Raw genomic sequence first — 19,801 nt, 5'->3', positions numbered from 1 at the left:
GACAATGAGCGAAAGAGAGGAAGTTTCTGAGGAAAATGAGTAAATTGTACAGAACATGAGATGTGTAATGCACACGTCGTGGAAAGTTGCAGTCGTGAAAATTGGTGAAGGGAAAAATTAACTTCAACCTTTTTTCCACTCTTTGGCGTCTTTGCTTTTGTCACGCAAAATGCATTTCTGTCACTTTTCTTCTCTTCACTGCGGCGGGGAAAATGTGAACCCAAGAATGGATTGGCATGACTTCGAGGGCATATTAAATGCTGTGCAGCGATAGAAAAGTGGATCACATGAAGATTGCGCGCGGATGAGTTGGAAAATCTCATGCGGAAATGGATTTTGTGGGCGGAAAAGGGAGGAAAATTGGGAAATTACAGTGATTAGATTGATTATGCTTGTTGCCTCACAGCTTTCCGTGTGTGTTCGAAGATGTGTTGAAGGAAATTGCTGAAGACTTTCTCTCTTCTCCTCTAAGTTTTTCTTTTCCTTCACTTCTCTCTCTCTCTCTCTCTCATGTGCTAATGTTTTCATCTGTATTTTTTTCTTGCTGTTTGATAAAAAAGCAAACAATGTGATTCTGACGTCATTCACACCGTGGAATTTGTTGAGTTGAGAATTGGGTCGATTTGGTGAATCTCTTCTCGTCTTTATTTACTCCAACTAAAATGATGTTTTACATATAAATAGGGTGAAAATTTTCTCATTTTATAACATATTGCATAACTTGTGCACAATTTTGGAAAGACCAGAAACACACAGTAGTGAATATAAACTAACAATGTGGGAGGCAATTAAGGAAGTTATTTCAAGTATTTTTGCTTGGCATTTTTCGTTTATAATAAATGTTCGACAAATGATATCGTGCTTCTATTTTATCTCACAATTTATTTTTAACACATTTGACTGTTAAATCAAATTGATGCTACAATTTATTGATTCAAGATTCTCTTCGTTCTCTCTATAATACAATTTCATATTCATTCCTTCTTTCTGTCTGGAAATGATATTAAATAAATGTTGGCAATGTGAAGTGGAAATGTCGTCATTGCAATTTACGATGTGAAAAAATATACAGTTTCATTATTTTATTTACTTTGCAAACATAAAATAGTTGAAAAAAAAAAGAATTGAAATTCATCTATAATATCATATGGAAACTCCTTGTCCAATCCAAGGGTAAAATAATGTGCTTTAAATCTGTACAACATAAATATTCTTAAATTATAACGAATCTCTTAAGTTTCTATGCAATATTTTTGTAAGACTCCAATTGAAGAGTGCTTTTTTCAGTATCTTTTCGATCATAACCTAAAAATAACAATAAAATATTACTAAAAACTTTAAAGACTTCATTTAGAAGATTTCTAGATCACAAAATTCCGAGTCAATCTCTCCTTAATTTGTTGCATAACCTTAAAAAAGAATTTTTATTATTGATTCTGCTTAGGAATTAAAAAAATCCAAGAATCAGGTTAATTTGGCAGTAACAGAAGCGCAATGAAATGAATATAGTAAGGTTTTGAACACTTCTGCTCGAGTGTACACCACTTCTGACTGTATTATCTCCCCCTTGGTCTAATCACAATTAAACAATATAAGTTGAGGTAATCAAAAACATGTCAATAAACTCTGTCGACCTTGGATTTGCACGGCAACTCAAGAAAGTTCACTTTCTTCATGCGAGAAGAGAAGAAGAAGAAAAACAAGGCCACTTTGCATGTCAATTTGTTTGATTGTTGCAACAATTTTGTGATGTGTGGTTAATTTTAATGCGGAGTCATCAATTAATTAATTTGTGGTTTCACTTTGTGACCTCATGAGAGCTCTGCAATTGTGTATGTGTGTGTGCAGAAGATTGAGACACACAGCAATTATGACAATTACTTTGATTAATAGCGTGGATTTGTAAGGAATCTTCATCACTTCCACCAATTTAAATGCTGTTGTAATTTGTCATTTGTATGGCTAAATGATGTGTTTTTTTTCTTCTTCGTCATCTTCTTCTTCTCTTTAGCATAAGTAATTATCGATTAAGTTGTGCTCGCGCGGTCATTGTGCCGCTGAAGAGCTTTTGACATTAGGAATTTGCACAATTTTATGTCCTCATAGCACGGAATAATGGGAGAATTTATTTCCATATCTCTCTATGTTTGCCTCTCTTGTGCCTTTTCCTCATCCTCCAGGGGAAGTGACATTTATGCTACATTCGCTGTACAACACATCCACACACACTATACACATATTTCCTGGCGTGGAGGAAGAACACAATAAGACTGGGAGACTCGCATTGTTGACGACTATGTAGCATTTCTGTTTGCAGTGTACAATTTAGTGAGTCAGTGACCTATATTTTCAATAGAAACTCAGATTTCGTATTCCTTTCTTCTCGTCTCTCGACCAACAATGCCGCCTCACCGAGTAATCATCGCGCAATGATAGAAGCACATGTGCGCCCCGAGGACACACTCATTTCCCTGAGGAGGAAAACCAATGGAAAATGGTGTATTTACAGTAGTGAAAATTAATTTAGGTCACATAAAGAGAGATTTAAGCAATTTTTAGGACAAGAAATGAACAGAATTTCATGAGCAATCCGCCATTTTGAAACCCTAAAAAACAGATTTTCTTTATTTGCTCGAGTTCTATGGCATGGATTTGTCCCAAATTTGAGTATGTTATGATCGGAATCAAAGCCTTTCCAATGAAACCATACTCAAGAATCTAGATCCTTCCAGATTCTTTATTTTAAGGTATAAAATTTGAAGTTAGATTTTGTAGTGTTAAAATTTAAATCTGTTTATTCTGTCTTAACGGTTTTGGACTTTTTTTAACGGTTTTGCAAATCTTTACAACTATTTAAAAGAACAGTAGTTTATCTGACTACCTTTTCATCTGTCACAGTCATAAATTCCGTGTTATAATGATTTGTAATTTTCACATGAAAATTAAGACTAAAGAAAAAGATTACAGTAAATCTCATAATCACATTATCTGCATGCCTTTTTTTAAGGTGACCTAAACAAATTTTCACCACTGTTTGTCCAAAGAGGAAAAACCGTGTGATTTATTCTCCAAACGAGGGTTTATTTCGAAATAGTTTAGCGATCATATTTACTCAATTGACTCGTCTAAAGTCAATTTCGTCTGAAGAAGTGTTCCAAAAGAGCTTCAAGTGATCTCTGGATGAATTTATAGAGAAGAAGAAGATAAAAAATTGTGTCTATATGAAGAAAGTGCCCTGATATTTCCAGTTCCTTTCTCTCTTTCTGTGATGGTGCAATTGAATTGCTCTGAAAATCAATGAAGGGAAGGGAAAATGAAATCTCTCTTGAGATGATAAAGTGAGACATTCTGTTATGTTGCCACTTGCATCATCTTGCATCCGCTTCTACTGATTTAATAACTCTTCTCGCTCTCTTTTTTCTCTCTGGAGTTGGAAGCAAACTGCGCTTGTGGGTGTTAGAGAAGAGAAGGGTCAATATGGATGGATTTTATTTGTCTATCAGAATTCTTTGCAATCAATTTTGTAATGATTAAGATGAGCAGCATCTGAATGAAGGCAATTTTAAGGTTATGCTCAAAAGTGCATCTCTAAAATAGCGATAGAAAATTGAATGACATCAAAAATATCTTCTAAAAACTGAAAGTATTTTTTAGTATTTCCAACAAAGGCAAAAGTCCTTAAAAGGATCCTACTTAATATTACGTGAAATACAAGATGTTGTGTATTTTTTGTACAATTCATGCGTAGAAGAATCCAGAGAAGGAAAGTGTCATCTTCTCAGCATCCTATAAAAGCAGAAATAGGAATTGGTAGAGAATGTCCATGGGCAATTTGAAGAAATGGGAAGAAAAAGAGAAACACATGACTGTTCGTCACTGAAGAAGATACTTGAGAAGTGAGATTGTGAAGAAACTATTTAAGGAAGTTCTTTCGCTCCGATCGGAGTCATTTCTTCATGAGCACCCCGAAAATGGTCTATTAATAGTGTGATGGAAAAGAGAGAAGAAAAAATAAATTAATTAAAATTGAAGATCGGCGACAATGGAGAACAATTGACCAATTCGCCAATTTGCTCATCAACATATGTGTGACAATGTTGAGCAGTCAATTGATCTATTGGCTTCTCACTGAGTGTGAAATTGTCATTGGGCAAAGATTGGTTGTGATTGAAATGTTCTTTTGGTGGTGCGCGAATGTGGTTGAGTGATTCTTCACTGACCGCAAGTAATCATTGACCTTTTGATGGGTTGATGGGTGAGTGGGTGGTCTTTTGGTGGCTGAAATGCACAAATTATACAATGTGACCCACGCATTTCTACGCTCCTTCCTTTGTCCATCCACGGCGTGTTTGTGTGTGTGTTTGTGTGCGTAATAACATGAGGCTTTCCGGCAACAACACTGCTGCTCCCGTTCTCGTGTGTCTTCCTCTGTTTCTCCACCATATAAAATTCAATTTGATACTCTTCTTTAAGTCTCAAGGGGCGATTCACTGTTGATTATAACAACTAATTGTGTGTGTGTTGGATTTTGTAGGAATTATCCTCTTAATTTGGTTTATATGAATGATAATAGAGGGAGGCTAAATTCGCCGCCATTTTGAATACCAAAAAAAGAGAAATGCTTGGAAAAATTCTGATGAAATTGTGAGGTTATGAAAAATTCTTTTTCCCTCAATTTAATTCCCCTTAAACTGGGATATTTGCAAATATGGTGAATAATTCAGTGTTTCTGAAAGAAATTTAGGTTAAATTTCCCAATTTAAAAAGCACAAACAACGAAAATAACATAGCAAAGAACCATTCTGTGACTGAATTGACTTTAAAAGCTCTTAATCAACCAAAATGAAAAATAATCCAATTTCTAATACAAATTTGATTATTTTGTGGGTTACTTGAACACCAGAATCGATTTTAAATCAATCACATAACCTAGAAAAATGTAATAAAATCGAATTTTGTAAGTAAAATAATGCAGGAAATGCCTTAATTAGCTGAATCGGAAGCTTTTTAGTGGAAATGTTTGAAAATTCCGCCTCTTGGTAATTGGGTTTAGCCATTGGTAAGCCTCTTGTGTCGTGCCAGACTGAAACAAGCTGACAAAGAGGCGCGAATGAGTGAGAGCAAAGACCACAAAAATCGTATCAGGGCTCGCGAGAGTCTCTTTTTTCTCCGCTTTGTAACTTGGACGAACAGTCTGATGGTGATTGCCGGTGCCTAAAAGCGTGAAAATGTGCTCAAGAGCGAGCCTACAATTGTGTTGTGGTTCATGTGAAGATTTAGTGGACATTTCCTGACTCTAATCTGTGATGAAGTTGCAGTGAAATTTCATTTGATTTTCTTTGATCGAAAGGTCGTTCGTGTGTCTGAATGTTGGGTTTCGTGGAAAGTTGCACAGAAGAAGGTCTTTTTGATGACGATTTATGGTTTATGCAAATAATATTTGTTAATAAATTTGTTGATGAATTGGAATTTCTATTGTTGACCACTAGAGAGCGCAAGCAATCATCTCTCGTGTGTTTTTGGAGGAGGAAATAGCTGAGAAAATGCTTGTGAAGCGATAAAAATACAGTGTGCATTACATTTTTTTTCTACTCCTTCATCTTTGACACTCACGAAAACATTTATCGTAACCACACAACTGACAAGAGAGTTTTGTACGCACGCTTGTGCAGTGATTTTATACCCAAGGTTGCAATGTTTTTCTGTTTTTCGCCAATATAACTCAATAAAGTGATTTGAAGCGTGTGGAATGATGATTGGTGTGCAGTGTTGAATTGATAGCAGAAAAAAAGAAAGAAAGAAATAATAGAATTGACGCGGTGGAAGGAAAGAAGCGATGTCAGTGCGCAGAACTTGCTTTAGTGGACGTCTCATGTCCGAACATTATTACTTCACAATTCCAGAACTGGAACAGATGGAAGGCATGGTCAGTGATGTGAAGATGAACAGAACGGTGTCACATGAAGCGGAAGCGTCCACAGACATGACAACATTTGATGATCATGCGGAAGAGAAGCGTCGATGGCAAGAATATTGGAGCTGGTAAAGAAAAAAAATTTCCCCCCCCAAAAGACCAAAAAAGAAAAAAAAGGCAAGAAAACTTTTACTCTCTCGCCTTCAGCGCGGCACAAATTGCAAGAAGAGAGTGTTGAGTTACAGAACACCCAGTAAAAATCAAAGACAGATCATTTGAGGAGTGTGGTTTTTCCCCTTGTGTCTTGTTTGATAGTCTTTTGTGAAGTTGCCGTGGATTTTTTGCCGTTGAAGTCATTTTGAACCTTACCGGTCATTGCAACAATACAGATTTGTAACAGTTATGAATTTGACATGTAACTTAACGTTTTTTCATACTGTTAAAACACCATTTATCCATTTTCTTCCACGTGACAGCAAGGAAATGTTCTTCAGTACATGTGAAGCGCTTTTTTTACCTGATTTCCCTTAAGAAGGTGATAAGGACGAGAGGGACGTGAAGGAGGCGATAAAAAATTGTCATCAATCTGAAAACGTCATTAATATCTCATATCCTTGATTTTGTCGTGAATTTTTCAGTTTCATAAAAAATACGAATCGCAAATCTTAAGTTGCATCGACCACTTATAGTTTTTAATGTACAATTTAGAATGATTGTGTGTGTGTGTGAGTGTTTTCTTTTGTAGGATAAAGTGTGTGTGTTTTTTTTATGGGTTTTCTGGACACTCTGGATTTTTCTTTGTACATTTCCTGTGTGTTGACGCTATATATATATTATCTGCTATCTGCCCACTTTCAGCGTGCGACTGTTTTCTGTTGTGTTCTTGTGGGAAATGTGATTGTGTTCTTCATCAGCAGAGTTTGGATAGAGAAAGAGAGAGAGAGAGAGAAATAAAAAAATATGAGGCTTTATAGAATGAATATTTAGTAACATTGTGTTTTCTTTCGCACAATCCAAGATGAGACAACTTAATTGTCTTCTCTGCAATTGTCTTGTTCTCTCGATTGGAATTGATGTGTGTGAGAGAGAGAGAGAGTGAGAATGCGCGTGTGAGGGTGGAAAAAATGCTGCAAATTGCTGCCAATGACAAGAATGTTGTGTTGATAAATCTCTCTTGTCGACAAAGAAGAAGAAGAAAAGTTAATAATGTTGCTGTCATTTGTTTTTTTTTCCTCTCTAATGTAATTCATGTAATTTTTCCATGGTAAAATTTTCTCACACGCAAATCACCCTTTAATTTCTGCAATTGCAAATATTTATATAGTCATGTATAATTATATAATATAATTATATTTGGTCAGTAAAAAGTAGAGGAAAATAGGTCAGTGTTCTAATTGATTTTCACATGTATTAATTGCTATTCTTCACACAATGTTTGTAGTCCCTAAAATCCACTGCCCCACTTTCCCCTATTTGAAATGTACGACTGATCAAACAGCAAGATTTATTCCTTCGAAGACTGACCATAATTGAATTATTTACTGACCAAAGGATTAAACTCCGTTTATTGTGTGATTATTTAGTTGTCTTTTCTTTTGTGCTTCTGTGCGTCTTACAAATGTCCACGGATAATCCATTTTTGGCATCTTTTCTCTCCCGCGCGCGCGTGTCTTTGCAGTGAACAGAGCATAATTGGGGCCAGGGCGTCGGTGATGGTGTACGATGACATGAACAAGAAGTGGGTGCCGTCGGGCAGTTCGTCGGGACTGAGCAAGGTGCAGATCTACCATCATCAGCAGAACAACACATTTCGCGTGGTTGGGCGCAAGCTGCAGGATCACGAGGTGGTGATCAACTGTTCGATACTCAAGGGGCTGAAATACAATCAGGCCACGACAACATTTCACCAGTGGCGCGACTCGAAGTTCGTTTATGGGCTCAATTTTTCCAGTCAACAGGACGCCGAGGCGTTCGCCCGAGCCATGATGCACGCCCTTGAGGTGAGAGAGAGAGAGAGAGAGAGAGACATCTGCACGTGCTGCTGAAGATGCTGATGAGATTGACACACGCGCTCTTTTTTTCTTGCTCCTCTTTCTTCCGTCTTCCAGGTGCTGAGCGGTCGCGTGATTCCCACAACGGCCCCACCCCAGCAGGTGGTGAACAACAACAGCACGGCGTACGAGGAGGATATGGGCTACAGGACAATGACACGCGAAGACGCTGCCATCATACAGCAACAGCAGCAGGTTGTAGGACAGCAGCAAGGCATCGCGCCGTCGCCACAGACGCCAACAACACAAATTCCACAGAGTCCGCCGACACCTCAGGGACACCATCGCACCAGCAGGTTAGATTCAGGGTAATCGATGTTGTTCTCTCCTTTCTTTCACTCTCGCACGCTGTCTCGGTGATTTCCCATCCCCTCGTCTCTCCCACTGGCCAAATTGCCAATCACATTTGATACTTGTCGATGCAACTTCAAGTTCATATCTTGTAAAATTATCTTATAAGATATAATGGAAAATTGACTAAAGCTTAATAATTTCAAAAATTTAGCGTTAATATCGCTGCGAATATGCCAAATTTACGTTTTAGCACAAAAATTGAAAATACTCAACTTTTAAGATGTCTTTTGCTGTTTGAAAAGACGCTGTTTGAAGCTGTCTCAGTGCTATAGTGCCCTGCTTTTCCCTACACATATTTGACCAAGAATCCTGTATAAATTCTTCCTGAGTTCTTCTTGTTTATTGGTGAATGCGCATTAAGATTGAGGTTGAGTTGAGATGTCTTTGTTGTGTTTGCGCGCTTGAAGAAGGGAAGACTGGTCGAGATTGACTGAATGCAGATCCTTTTGCAGTGCTCCGCCGGCGCCGCAGCCGCCGCCGATGGCCCTGGCGCCGCAGGGCTACGGCCAGCAAGTGGTGCAGCAGCCCGGCGGCCCGGCGTACCAGCAGATGCCGGGCGGCTACGGCGGCCAGCCGGTGCAGAGCCAGCAGTTCAGTCAGCAGCCCATCTACGTGTCGTCGAGTGGCCAGCAGATGGCGCACCATCTGCAGCAGCAGCACAACCAAAACGGACCAATCTACGTGTCATCGCAGGGCGTGCCGGCGGGCCTGCCCAGCTCGGCCAGCACCACGAACGTGTACGCGCAGCAGCAGCCGCCGCCGATGGGCTACGGCCAGAGCAACGGCCAGACGGCGGCGCCCGCACAAGTGCCAATTCCGCCGCAGATGCCGCCGCAGGCGCCCCCGATGCCGCCCTCGTTCGGCGGCGGCGCCCCACAGCCTCCGGCGGCCCCACCGGCCCCCGGGCCACCGCCGCCACCTCCGCCGCCGACCATGAAGAGCGACGGCCCGGCGGGCGGCATGGACATGAGCACGCTGGCGGCGCAGCTGCAGAACGCGCGGCTGCGGCGCAACCAGAAGACCACCCCGCCGCCGGCGGAGAACAGCGGCAGCAGCACGAGCAGCGGCAGCAGCGGCAACTACGGCACCATCGGCCGCACCACCACCGGCATGGCGTCCATGATGGACGAGATGGCCAAGACGCTGGCCAGGCGAAGAGCTCAGGCGGAGCGGAAAGAGGTGAGAAGCCACAATTTCCACGCTTCTTCCACTGTTGAGACTCTTGTTTGCGTTGACAAGGGCGCATTTGGCGTCTTTGGACGAACTTTTGCTGCAAAATTGCTGCTTAAAAGAGAGAGAGAAAGAGTTAAGCTTTGATCTAAATTGATGCCAATCGATGGAATTGAAGTTAGTTCAAAATTTTGTGAAAAGTCAGATGAATCGAAAACGATGAAAAGTCAAAATATCGCCCTTTTTCAAGATGATGAATTGATATTTTCATGGTAATACAACACTTAATTGTCCGTTAAAGTGTATATATTGCTTTGTAATAATTATTTTGTAAACATTTTAATTGATTTTATTGATTTTTATTGAAATTTGGAAATTGCAGTCGCTTAGTTTGCCATTAAACACATCTTGTTCCTCTTTTCAGCCGGACTCTGACGACCTGAATTCGTCAAAGCGACCGTGGGAGAAGTCAAATACGCTGCCGCACAAGTTGGGCAGTGCCGCCGCGGCGGGGAACTCGTCGTCGCCGGGCGGCGGCGGCGGCGGAGGTGGAAATTCAACGGGTGGCGGACCGGAGTCGCCGCGACCACAACGAAAGCGATTCGGTAGCGCTTCAGAAGAGACAATCCTAAAGGTTAGTTGAGGAAAATGTCACGCGACTCAAGGGGGAGATAATGTGGTCAATATGGTTATGTCATGAATTATGGAGAGATTTAGGGGAAATTTGCATTCTCTAACACATCAATTCTGGAGCTGAAGTCAGTGAAATCGCCAGTAATTAACATAATTAGGCATTTTCAAGCAATAAACACTGTTCTTCTGCACCGTTGATGCCTAAGAAACACTGCAAATTGTGTTAAGATCGGACATAACCACAAAAATATTAATTTGAACTGGTAAAACACATATTTAGACAACTTTCTGGACGATTTTGACTCTGAATCAGCAATTTTAACTTCATTGGCAAATCATAAGAGATGATTCTGTGATCTAGAAACCTTCTAAACAAAATCTTTAAGATTTCTTTCGTAATATTTTGAGGTTATGATCGAAAAGATACTCAAAAAAGGGGTTTTTTTTAGTCGTTTCTTATAGAAATATTGAATAGAAACAGCCTAAAACTTGGTCAGGCAATTTTGGCAGTGTTTAGAAAGTGACGTATAAATTGAAGGCGTATTTTGGTTTATCAAGAAAGATGGAAAATCACTTCTCATGACATTTCAAATACGAAATAACTCGAATTTAGCGTCAAATGTCAAAAATTATGTCTGAAAGAAGTGATTTTATTGCTATAATCGACCTTTTAACACGTTCAATTACGAATTAAAATCAAAACTCTTAACACTAAATGTTGGAAAATCGCTACTAAAATATTTTCTCTTTCTTCTTTTTGGGGTTTTCTTTCACAGCAAGTGAACGGCGATGGACTCTCACTTCCTCTCACGGCGGAACTCGATAACATTAAGGCTGAAATTCTACGCGAAATGAGAATTGAAATAAGTAAGGCGAAACAAGAGATTATAGAAGGTAAGGAAAAAGTGTGTGAATAACAGAGAAATTCAGTAATTTGTTTGGTTTTTTTCTTGCAGTAATTAAATCGGAATTCAACCGGAGGTAAAAAAAGAAAAAAAAATTCTGTGCTGAATTTTTGGGGAGGAACAAAGGGATGATGATGAAGAAGAAGAAGAAGGTATGTCACAATAACAATTTACTGCTCCTCCTCATGCAACTATTGTGTATTATTATTGATGTAATTTATGATGTAATTTTAGGGGGAAGAGAGAGAGAGAGAAAGAAAAAAGTGTGAATCAGGAGAGATTTTTTTTGTAATGAAAAGAGAAGAAAAAGAAACATAATTATTGTAAGCGATATTTAAAGCGTAACAAATCTCTCTCAATATTTGCAAAAAAGAGAATGAAGAAAAAAACAGTTAAAGACAAAGACATACAAAAAACAGCATTCGAAGAAAGAAAATTAGCCACTTTAGTAAAAAATATAATGTGTAGAATTGAAGAAGAAGAAAAAATAGTTAATAGAAGAAGAGAAGAAACATGATAAGATTTTCTTCCTTTTTGGCGAGCAAATGACAGTTGATGATGAGATGGAGAAGAAGAAGAAGAACAACAACAAGACGATTCAAAAATCCGTTCCCGCGAGAGTAACTTATATATATATATACATATATTTCCTTTTCAGTATTCTTTTGTGTGAATTTTTTCGGTTTTGTATTTTTCTAACCCAGATTAAAATTAGAAAAAAAGAAGAAAAATTGTAAATCGGTTTCAAGAAAGTGAAAAAAAATGCGATTTAGTAAATCTTACTTTGTCCTTTCATTTATCATACAAAATCTCATTTGCAAAATCATTCCACAGAGCATTTGAAGAAAAAGAAGAAGAAGAAGAAGAAGAAGAAAAAACATCAAATTTTTATATTTGAAAAACAAAGAATAAAAGAATAACCTGAATTTTCATCTTCCGATTGTTTTACAAAAGAAAAGAAACAAAGTCAGAAACACTTCCAAATAATTGCAATCATAGAGTTCAAATATATTTTTTCTGTTTTCCTTTTTTTCCAAAAGAGAAAGAAGAAGAAAAAAAGCGCAAAAATTTAACTCAGTTGATTATTTGCTTACAATGTTAAAAAAAACAAATGAGAATAAAGATTATTTTTATACCAGGGAAAAAAAGGTAAGAAGATGAAGAAGAAAACAACATAAAAAAGAGAACTTTTGAAAAAAATAGAAAGTGAAAAAGAATATATAATTAATTGCATATCAACACATGAATAAAAAAAATGAAAAGTGAGACTCGAACTGCTTTGGCGATAATTTCGCTCGGATTCTTCGGAGTAGGAAAAAAACAAGAAAATTATTTATATAGAGAGAGAGAGAGAGAAAATAATAAGGATGAGAGATGAAAACAAACTAAAGAAGATAAAAAAATATGCCATAAAATATTTCGACGATGAAGATAAAAGCGTAATATTTGATATATAATGAAATATATAAATATTAAAACTTACTATTTAAAGGAAAATATACCTTTTACATACTTAATCTCTAGACAGAGAGAGAGAGAGAGAGAAAAGGAAGAGAAAGAGTGCAGAGCAGAACTATTTCCAAGGGGGAGATAATATGCCTTAAATGTGTACACAACTTCTGAACACGTCAAAATTTGCCTGACAAAATCTAGAACTTGAAGTTTTTAGACTGCGAATAATTAACGATCTCATGGACTTTAGCATAAGAATTCGTCCCTAATTTGTGACATAACCTATAAAAATTACTATTACGATTGTTTTTTGTGTAAAAATCAGAAAGAAATCCGAAATATTGGCATAATTTGTCAATAAAATAAGCACTCAGAACAGAAATATTGCAAACTTCTGAACACTTCCACTTCTTAAGTACTTCAAATTGAGTTGTACACCACTTCTGGACTGTATTATCTCCCCCTTGACTAATCCTATGATCAAAAAAATGTAATATAAAAAGAATGGATATCGATTTATTTGTAATTGCTTTTTTGGGAATATTGAAAAGAAGGACACGAGAAAAGGAAGGAGAAAGAAAATCAGTTTTTAAATAAAAAAAAACTAGACGAAGAGGTAAAATATAAATAAAAAATATATACGTGTAAAATATTAGTTTGATGGAATATTGAAGCCCAAGTAAATGAACACAATTTTGATACAAAACAAACTATTATATACAATTATGAAAGGATTTTTTTTATTAAAGAAAAAGAAGAAGAAAAAAAACAACTATAAATGTATAATGTAGTGAATAATGTAAAACCACCCATTAAAAGTTCATCTGTTTCACGAAATAATTAAAAGGAGAAAAGCAAGAAGGAGTAAAGAAAAAAAAAACATGCAAAAGACAAGCGCAATGTCCACAAATCCAGACATTTATTGCAATAAACTTCCGTCTGTAACACATTAAAGAAGAAGAAGAAGAGGATGAGAAAATAATACTTAAACATAGTGTGGATAAAATAGAGAAATCATTCATCCGGAAATACCGACTAAAATAGGATTTAAATAGACACAACAAGTAATATTTAAATCTTAATCTCTAAATAAACGTTAAAGGCCTCGTCGTGCGCATTTTTCTATTTATATATATATATTTGACTTTATAGTAAAAAAAAAGAAAAGAAAAGAATACAAGGAAAAGAAATTACGACTTTGTGGAAAAGAAAAGATTAATTTAAAACAAAAAAGAGGAAAAAACAGCAACTTCACTAATCATAATTATTTAATGAAAAAAAGCATAAAATTTACACGCGATTAATAAATTAGTTCCATTGTAAATACCGCAGTTTTATTATTATTATTATTATTGCTATAATTAATATATTGAAGGAAAATTTGCAGTATTTAATGTTTTTTTTTCTTTATTCTTTTGTAATAATAAAAGAGACATTTTTGGACATTTTCAATTTTTTTTGTCATTCTTAACCATTCTTATGCACAAGAGAGAGAGAGAGAGAGAGAGAGAAAATTGCACAGTAAAAAATCATAGAATCTTCCATCACACGCGGAGCTTATCCACATTTTTTAAAGTGTGGAACAAAGAGCTTTTTGGAAAAGTGCCCTCTAGTGGGAGAATTCTGTATAACAGTTTTGAATGGAACTTATTGGACTGAGCTTTTAACGTTTCTGAAGAGCGACAGGCGTTCTGCCGCTCCAATCCTATCCGGGTCGATAAAATAAATAATTTTTACTGACCAATTATCTGCAGCCATAAATAACTAGAGAATGTTTGTTCTCTTTTGAATACAATCAATGGCTTCAAATTCAAAGAGTTGCAATTGATAATAAAATTTCGACTTAAAAACCTCTGCAGAACTTTCTTCCTGATCCGGAAAAACAGGAAGCGCAAGAATTAAAATCTCTGCAGCATAAGGTCGCTCTTGAATAGCAATTATCGTGTAGCCTAATAAAAAATACAGAACAGCCTTTTTTCCAGAGAAAATGGATACTAATAATCTGACACAGCTTCTCCATTAGAGGAGATATTCGAGACAAGTTCTTGTTTTACGGTGGCAGATTGTCAGCTTGCAGTGGTTCTAACGTCCACCTTTATATATACAGAGACAGAGCACAAGACAATTCCAGTGAAGCATATATTTCAGTTGGAACATTCAACAACATTCAACCATTCTTCTGTGTTCGAACATTTGCAAGCGGTGGGATTTGAACACACGACTGTCGCATCGAGAGTCAGACGCGTTGACTACTGAGCCACAGCCACTCTATTTTAATAATCTTGGGTTGTAACTTTATCAAATACTACAGCCCAGAGAAGATAAAGAAATCGTACGTGAGTATTTTTGGGGAAATCCAATCGTATGACGCTCATACTCACTGCCTCCAAACTTTATCGTGGATTCACGAGAAGAGAAGGTGTCCGATAGCGAGTCGGTTTCGTGTATCTTGTAGCTTCTGGTTCTTTATCTGACTCAAGAGGTCTCATAAATTGAGATCTCGTGGTCTCGCCGAAATGTTTATAATCTCTAGGATTCGCAATTTGATTATTGATTACCTTGTTTTGGCTCGCGGGGGGAAAGCGCCACCACGATAAGATTGCAGTTGGTCTGGAATGAGCAGGAGTTTGGTATAAAAGATCACGAAGTCTGTGAGGAACGCATTCAGTGAGAAAGTCACAGTCTGAAGATGAACAAGCTCAGTTTGGTTTTCGCTTTCCTGTTCCTGGGAGTCGCCATCGGCGAGATGCTCCCTGGTGAGATGGAGTACGTGCAACCCGAGGCTGTTTACGGTAAGTTCATCCGTTGCCGAAGTCTAGAATCGCGGAAATGCTGAAGTGTTTCCTTGCAGAGCGTCCGGCCGAGCCTGCGCCTCTGGGAGTCTACTTCGAGCCCGATGACTTGGACGACAATCCCGAGTTCCAGAGCCGTGTCGTGGGAGGAACTTCTGCCACTTCTGCCGCCCAGTTTCCGTACCAGGCCAGTTTGAGGACTGCTGCCAACGCTCATTTCTGCGGCGCCACGATCATCGGAACCAGGACTGTTCTCTCCGCCGCTCATTGCACGATTGGACGTGGAACTGGCGCCACTCGTGTCGTCGTCGGAACTCATCTCCGTCTCTCCGGAGGAATTTCCCACGCTGTCAACAGGATCGTGAACCATCCTAGCTACAACGCCAACACCATCGCCTTTGATGTGTCCATCGTGCAGACCAGCGCCACGTTCACCTTCAACAACAACGTGCGCCAGTGGGGAATTGGATCTGCCCACGTTGGAGGCGGAGTCACCGCTATCGTCTCTGGATGGGGCCAGACTTCTCACCCTGGAAGCCTTCCCAACGCTCTCCAGTGGGCTTCCCTGACTGTCTTGACCAACGCCAACTGTCGCAGTCGCCACACCGCCAACAACGCTCAGCTGGTCTTCGACCACAAGATCTGCACCTTCACTCGCGTCGGCCAGGGAATCTGCATGGGCGACTCCGGCGGCCCACTTGTCATTGGCAACAACGTCATTGGAATCCCATCCTGGGTCATCCCATGCGCTCGTGGCTTCCCAGATGTGTACGATCGCGTCTCCAGCCACAGGAACTGGATCATCTCGGTCATGTAAGACATTCATGATGGCATTGACTCGAAGCCTTTCTGGGCTTGAAAGGGTATTATAACCTATCTTTAACGTTTTGTTTCTTGGAATTCCAAAAATGATATTAAAATAAATGTTGTGCAATTGCATACAATTCTCACCTTTCTCGCGATTTGACTCGGATTTGGATTCAACTGGCCGAATAGGTCAGAGTGTGTGTCATGAAATTACTCTTTTATGCTCTGACTTCACTCAAAATAGGACAACATTTAAAGTTCAGCATGTTCGTGTGGAGAGAGGAAGTATAAAACATATCAGTCAAATCACATTTTGCAGCCCTTTCGTCCTGATTTTGCCATCCATCATTTCCTGGTGGTCAGCAATTGTATTATCTCTGTGTTTTATCTTTCCTACCATAAATGTTTACATGGTGAAATGGCTCGAATGTCGAGAATTCGCCATCGAAAATTGTTTCATTTCCTGAACCAGCTGGAAATAATGGTTGAATTCCATACGCCATAATTTTATTTTTCACTTATACACGATCTCAATGTAACATTTATCTTAAAAATACTTCTTCTGTAGTAATTTCTTTGAAGTTTTTTTTTCTCTTCCTCAAATGCATGTTGAAAGCCTTGCTGGATAAATTCAGAGTTGTGATGCAGTAATTATGCTAGGAGTTTTTCTTTTTTTGTACACTAAAATGCCACTATAAGTTTGAGTATTATTCTATATTTCATAATATAATCTATGAATGGCATATCGGAATAATGCAGTTAATTTCGGGTTGAGGGAAGCAATATATATGTATTTTTTTCCCTCTGGGGCTCAAATTTGAAATCAACTGCAATTGCAATATATCCACTTGATTTGAAGCATTATTTACAAAGTCAGTTCGTTATTTGATATATATATATATATATAGTTTTGCAAATCGCCCAAATCATATCGCCAGGAAAGCACTGATGATATAACAATTTCCCAAAAAAATTTACTCACAATTGCAAATTGGGCAATTTGTGACAAATTGATGGAAAACTTCCACTCGGAATTATCATGATTTATGGGAGATTTTCACTCATTTTCTTCCTTAATTTAATTGACACAGTCTGTGCTGAAGAGCAAAAAAAGGGGCGGGAAGGAGTATTAAAGATTGGATCTCAAGTGATTCTTAGACTTTATATACGGTCATATTAATGACTTCGCAATCTGTGTTAGAGATGATAGCAAATTCTCCAATCCGCCAGCGAATCTTCGACTGGCAATCGTTGGATGTTCACCTGAAATTGAGAAGAGAATGTGTAAGAAAGAAAGATCCTTAATTGAATTGATGGCATGGAATATTTCAAATGACAAACATTGTAGAAAAAGGTCCAGAGAAGAGATCAAAAAGCTGTGTATGTTTTCCGTCCTGAGTAAATTATATTGTTATAATGAGAGCTTCGGGCTGGAGAGAGTGTTTTCCGGGAATTTACATATTTATCCATTTTCTCATCTCCAGCCAAAAACCGCTCAGATATTGACATTGTGTAGTGAAATGAGTTATAAAAAGAAGGGAGATTTTGATGAAGCCGCAGATTTTTTTCTCTAAGAAAAAAGTCTCATGCAACAGTAGAAAACATGTGATAAGAAAATGCCAAGGCCAAAGCTTAAGGGCGACGCAACCAACTCGAAATGTAACCAACCCAATTTTACACCCAAAATTATTTTTAGAGACGTCTTGAGCTGAACTACAACATACTAAATTTTTATCAAAATGCACAATCTGGTTGACGAGATACAGGCGTTCAAAAGTTTTTTCAAAGTGGCGGCATTCGTGATGACGTCACAGACTAATAGTAAATCCGGCCTACTTATGAGTGCGAAAACACATCTTTTGGTGAAGAGATGATCGAAATCGGTTGGTAAACAGTGGAGATATAGGTCAGTCAAAGTGTAAACTTTGAACCCCTATATCTACCCTTCTATGATTTCAATCGCTATAAATAGGGGTTCGCTGGAAAGGTCTCGACCTCAGCTACAACATACTAAAATTTAAAGAAAATGCACAGTCTGGTTTTTGAGATATTCGATTTTGAAATTTTAAAAATGTTTTTTTTTCAACTTTAGCGCTCCTAGCGGTAGTCCTACTAGGTTATGATGTTCTGGTGACGGGTATCATTTTACGAGATCTATCTAATGAGCTTTAAACTATTCAGATCGGATTTTTTGCGCGATTACAGATAGAGCCCGGCTTCGCTCTGCTCAATTCTGTCAATTTTCTCAATTTTTCCCTCGAAAAATTGATTTGGCATGCTTTTTTTTCCTCTTTGCGCACTTGAAATTGCTCAATTTGGCAATGCCGGTATCTGTTACGAGACTTCATGCACAGCCGCTCGTATAATTACCCACGCAGATTGAGTCCGTATTGGCATATTTGGGAGTGAAATTTAAATTTAGCCATCCTTGCGACACCCCCATTTCCGACGTACATTCGCCATGGCGCAAGGAAGTGTAAATAAATACGGAATCCGTTGGAAAGGGGAGCCGAATTGGAAAAGGGGGTTCATCGTCTAAACCCATAAAAAAAAAAGTTGTTTGGGTTTTCACCACCCACACACCAACCGATAAAAGGCTCAAATCTCATTTCACACACACACACACGCGCACGTGGAGTGCGTGTAACGGAGCTTTGGGGAAAAATGTGTGGAAAAATTTCGCATAGATCAGGAACAGCGAGCAGTTGAGAAACTCATTGGCTTCATGGAAATTCAGTCTATGGCGTATCCTTGGAGGATTTGCTCCTCTTCAGCGATTCCGTCTGTGTCGCACATGATAATGCAAATACATTCGTATCCTTAAGCAATCCTCCTTTGCATTTGTGGCGATATTGAGATGCTTATGAAATGGCTTCGAGAGGATTTGTGGTGCATCGAGATTGCGTCAATTATTGCTGTCTTCAGAAGCCGCAAAGGCCACAAAAGCAGATTAACAGCAAATATCTGGCAATGGCTTTGACTGCTGAAGAGTAACTCAAGTGTTTAGCAATGGAAACATTCCGTGGTGTACAAATCTAAGACATATAATCTCTCCCTTGCGTGGTAGAGTTTCAACACGAGTTTTTTTCCATTCAGGCTGTGTTCTGAAGAGCAATTAAAATGATAATTTTTGGGTGATGAAAGGACTTGCTAAAATCCTCTTGTGGTTTGTTAATTTCCCTTTTGATAGTAGATTAACAAAAAGACATAAGATTTGAGGCTGGAAAATCTCATGGAAATTCAAATAATTCACACATTTTCAAACACCGTAATTTGCGCTTATTAGAGGTGATAATTTGAGGGTGTGGAAAAACAGAATTGCACGTGACGGAATTCTAAGACGTGATCAAAGTCTAGATATTTTCCCTTAAGAATGTGAGATGTGTATTTTATTTTAAGGGTTGAAAGTAAGAATTTTGTGATTATGCCGAAAAATATTAAAATACTTGATTATTTTCTCCACAAATTGCCGCCAGAGGGCAGCAATTTAAACTTTTGTATTTCCTCCTAATTTTTAGGTGTTGGAATTCAGCTTGTATTTCAATTTAAATGTTTTATCAAATATTTTGTCAAAAATATTCAATTTTTAATTATTTTGCAATTTTACTTGGGGGAAACATGATTTTTATTCAAATTAGAGTAGTTTTAAAATAAATTCGATTCCTCAAAAATCGGCCAATAACTTTCCACTTGACCGAAAGTAACTGTTAAGGAATTCTTGAG

General features: G+C 38.1%; 2 protein-coding genes across 2 annotated transcripts; both read left to right on the top strand.

The window, feature by feature from the left end:
• The first annotated feature begins 5,209 nt into the window (after positions 1-5,209).
• On the top strand, positions 5,210-11,279 carry LOC132255903 (protein enabled-like). Its single transcript, XM_059752074.1, has 7 exons — positions 5,210-6,042; positions 7,593-7,914; positions 8,023-8,261; positions 8,772-9,498; positions 9,914-10,123; positions 10,899-11,016; positions 11,079-11,279. Exons 1-7 carry the CDS (start codon positions 5,837-5,839, stop codon positions 11,105-11,107), a joined length of 1,851 nt encoding a protein of 616 aa, XP_059608057.1. The 5' UTR covers positions 5,210-5,836; the 3' UTR covers positions 11,108-11,279.
• A 3,889-nt stretch (positions 11,280-15,168) lies between these two features.
• Positions 15,169-16,133, top strand: LOC132255901 (trypsin alpha-3-like). The gene is made up of 2 exons (XM_059752073.1): positions 15,169-15,271; positions 15,331-16,133. Exons 1-2 carry the CDS (start codon positions 15,169-15,171, stop codon positions 16,086-16,088), a joined length of 861 nt encoding a protein of 286 aa, XP_059608056.1. The 3' UTR covers positions 16,089-16,133.
• Positions 16,134-19,801: the final 3,668 nt, after the last annotated feature.

This window comes from Phlebotomus argentipes, unplaced genomic scaffold (genome assembly GCF_947086385.1).
Source record: "Phlebotomus argentipes unplaced genomic scaffold, Phlebotomus argentipes genome assembly contig_5, whole genome shotgun sequence".
Lineage (NCBI taxonomy): Eukaryota > Metazoa > Arthropoda > Insecta > Diptera > Psychodidae > Phlebotomus > Phlebotomus argentipes.
This window is presented reverse-complemented; position numbering and strand designations above follow the sequence as displayed.

What these genes read in the sequence shown, in the direction of transcription:
- LOC132255903 (XM_059752074.1), top strand. Translation starts at nt 5,837, where the DNA reads ATGTCAGTGCGCAGAACTTGCTTTAGTGGACGTCTCATGTCCGAACAT. An exon ending in GGACACCATCGCACCAGCAG is followed by an intron (nt 8,262 to 8,771) that starts GTTAGATTCAGG and finishes ATCCTTTTGCAG; the next exon opens with TGCTCCGCCGGCGCCGCAGC. An exon ending in GAAACAAGAGATTATAGAAG is followed by an intron (nt 11,017 to 11,078) that starts GTAAGGAAAAAG and finishes TTTTTCTTGCAG; the next exon opens with TAATTAAATCGGAATTCAAC.
- LOC132255901 (XM_059752073.1), top strand. Translation starts at nt 15,169, where the DNA reads ATGAACAAGCTCAGTTTGGTTTTCGCTTTCCTGTTCCTGGGAGTCGCC. An exon ending in GCAACCCGAGGCTGTTTACG is followed by an intron (nt 15,272 to 15,330) that starts GTAAGTTCATCC and finishes GTTTCCTTGCAG; the next exon opens with AGCGTCCGGCCGAGCCTGCG.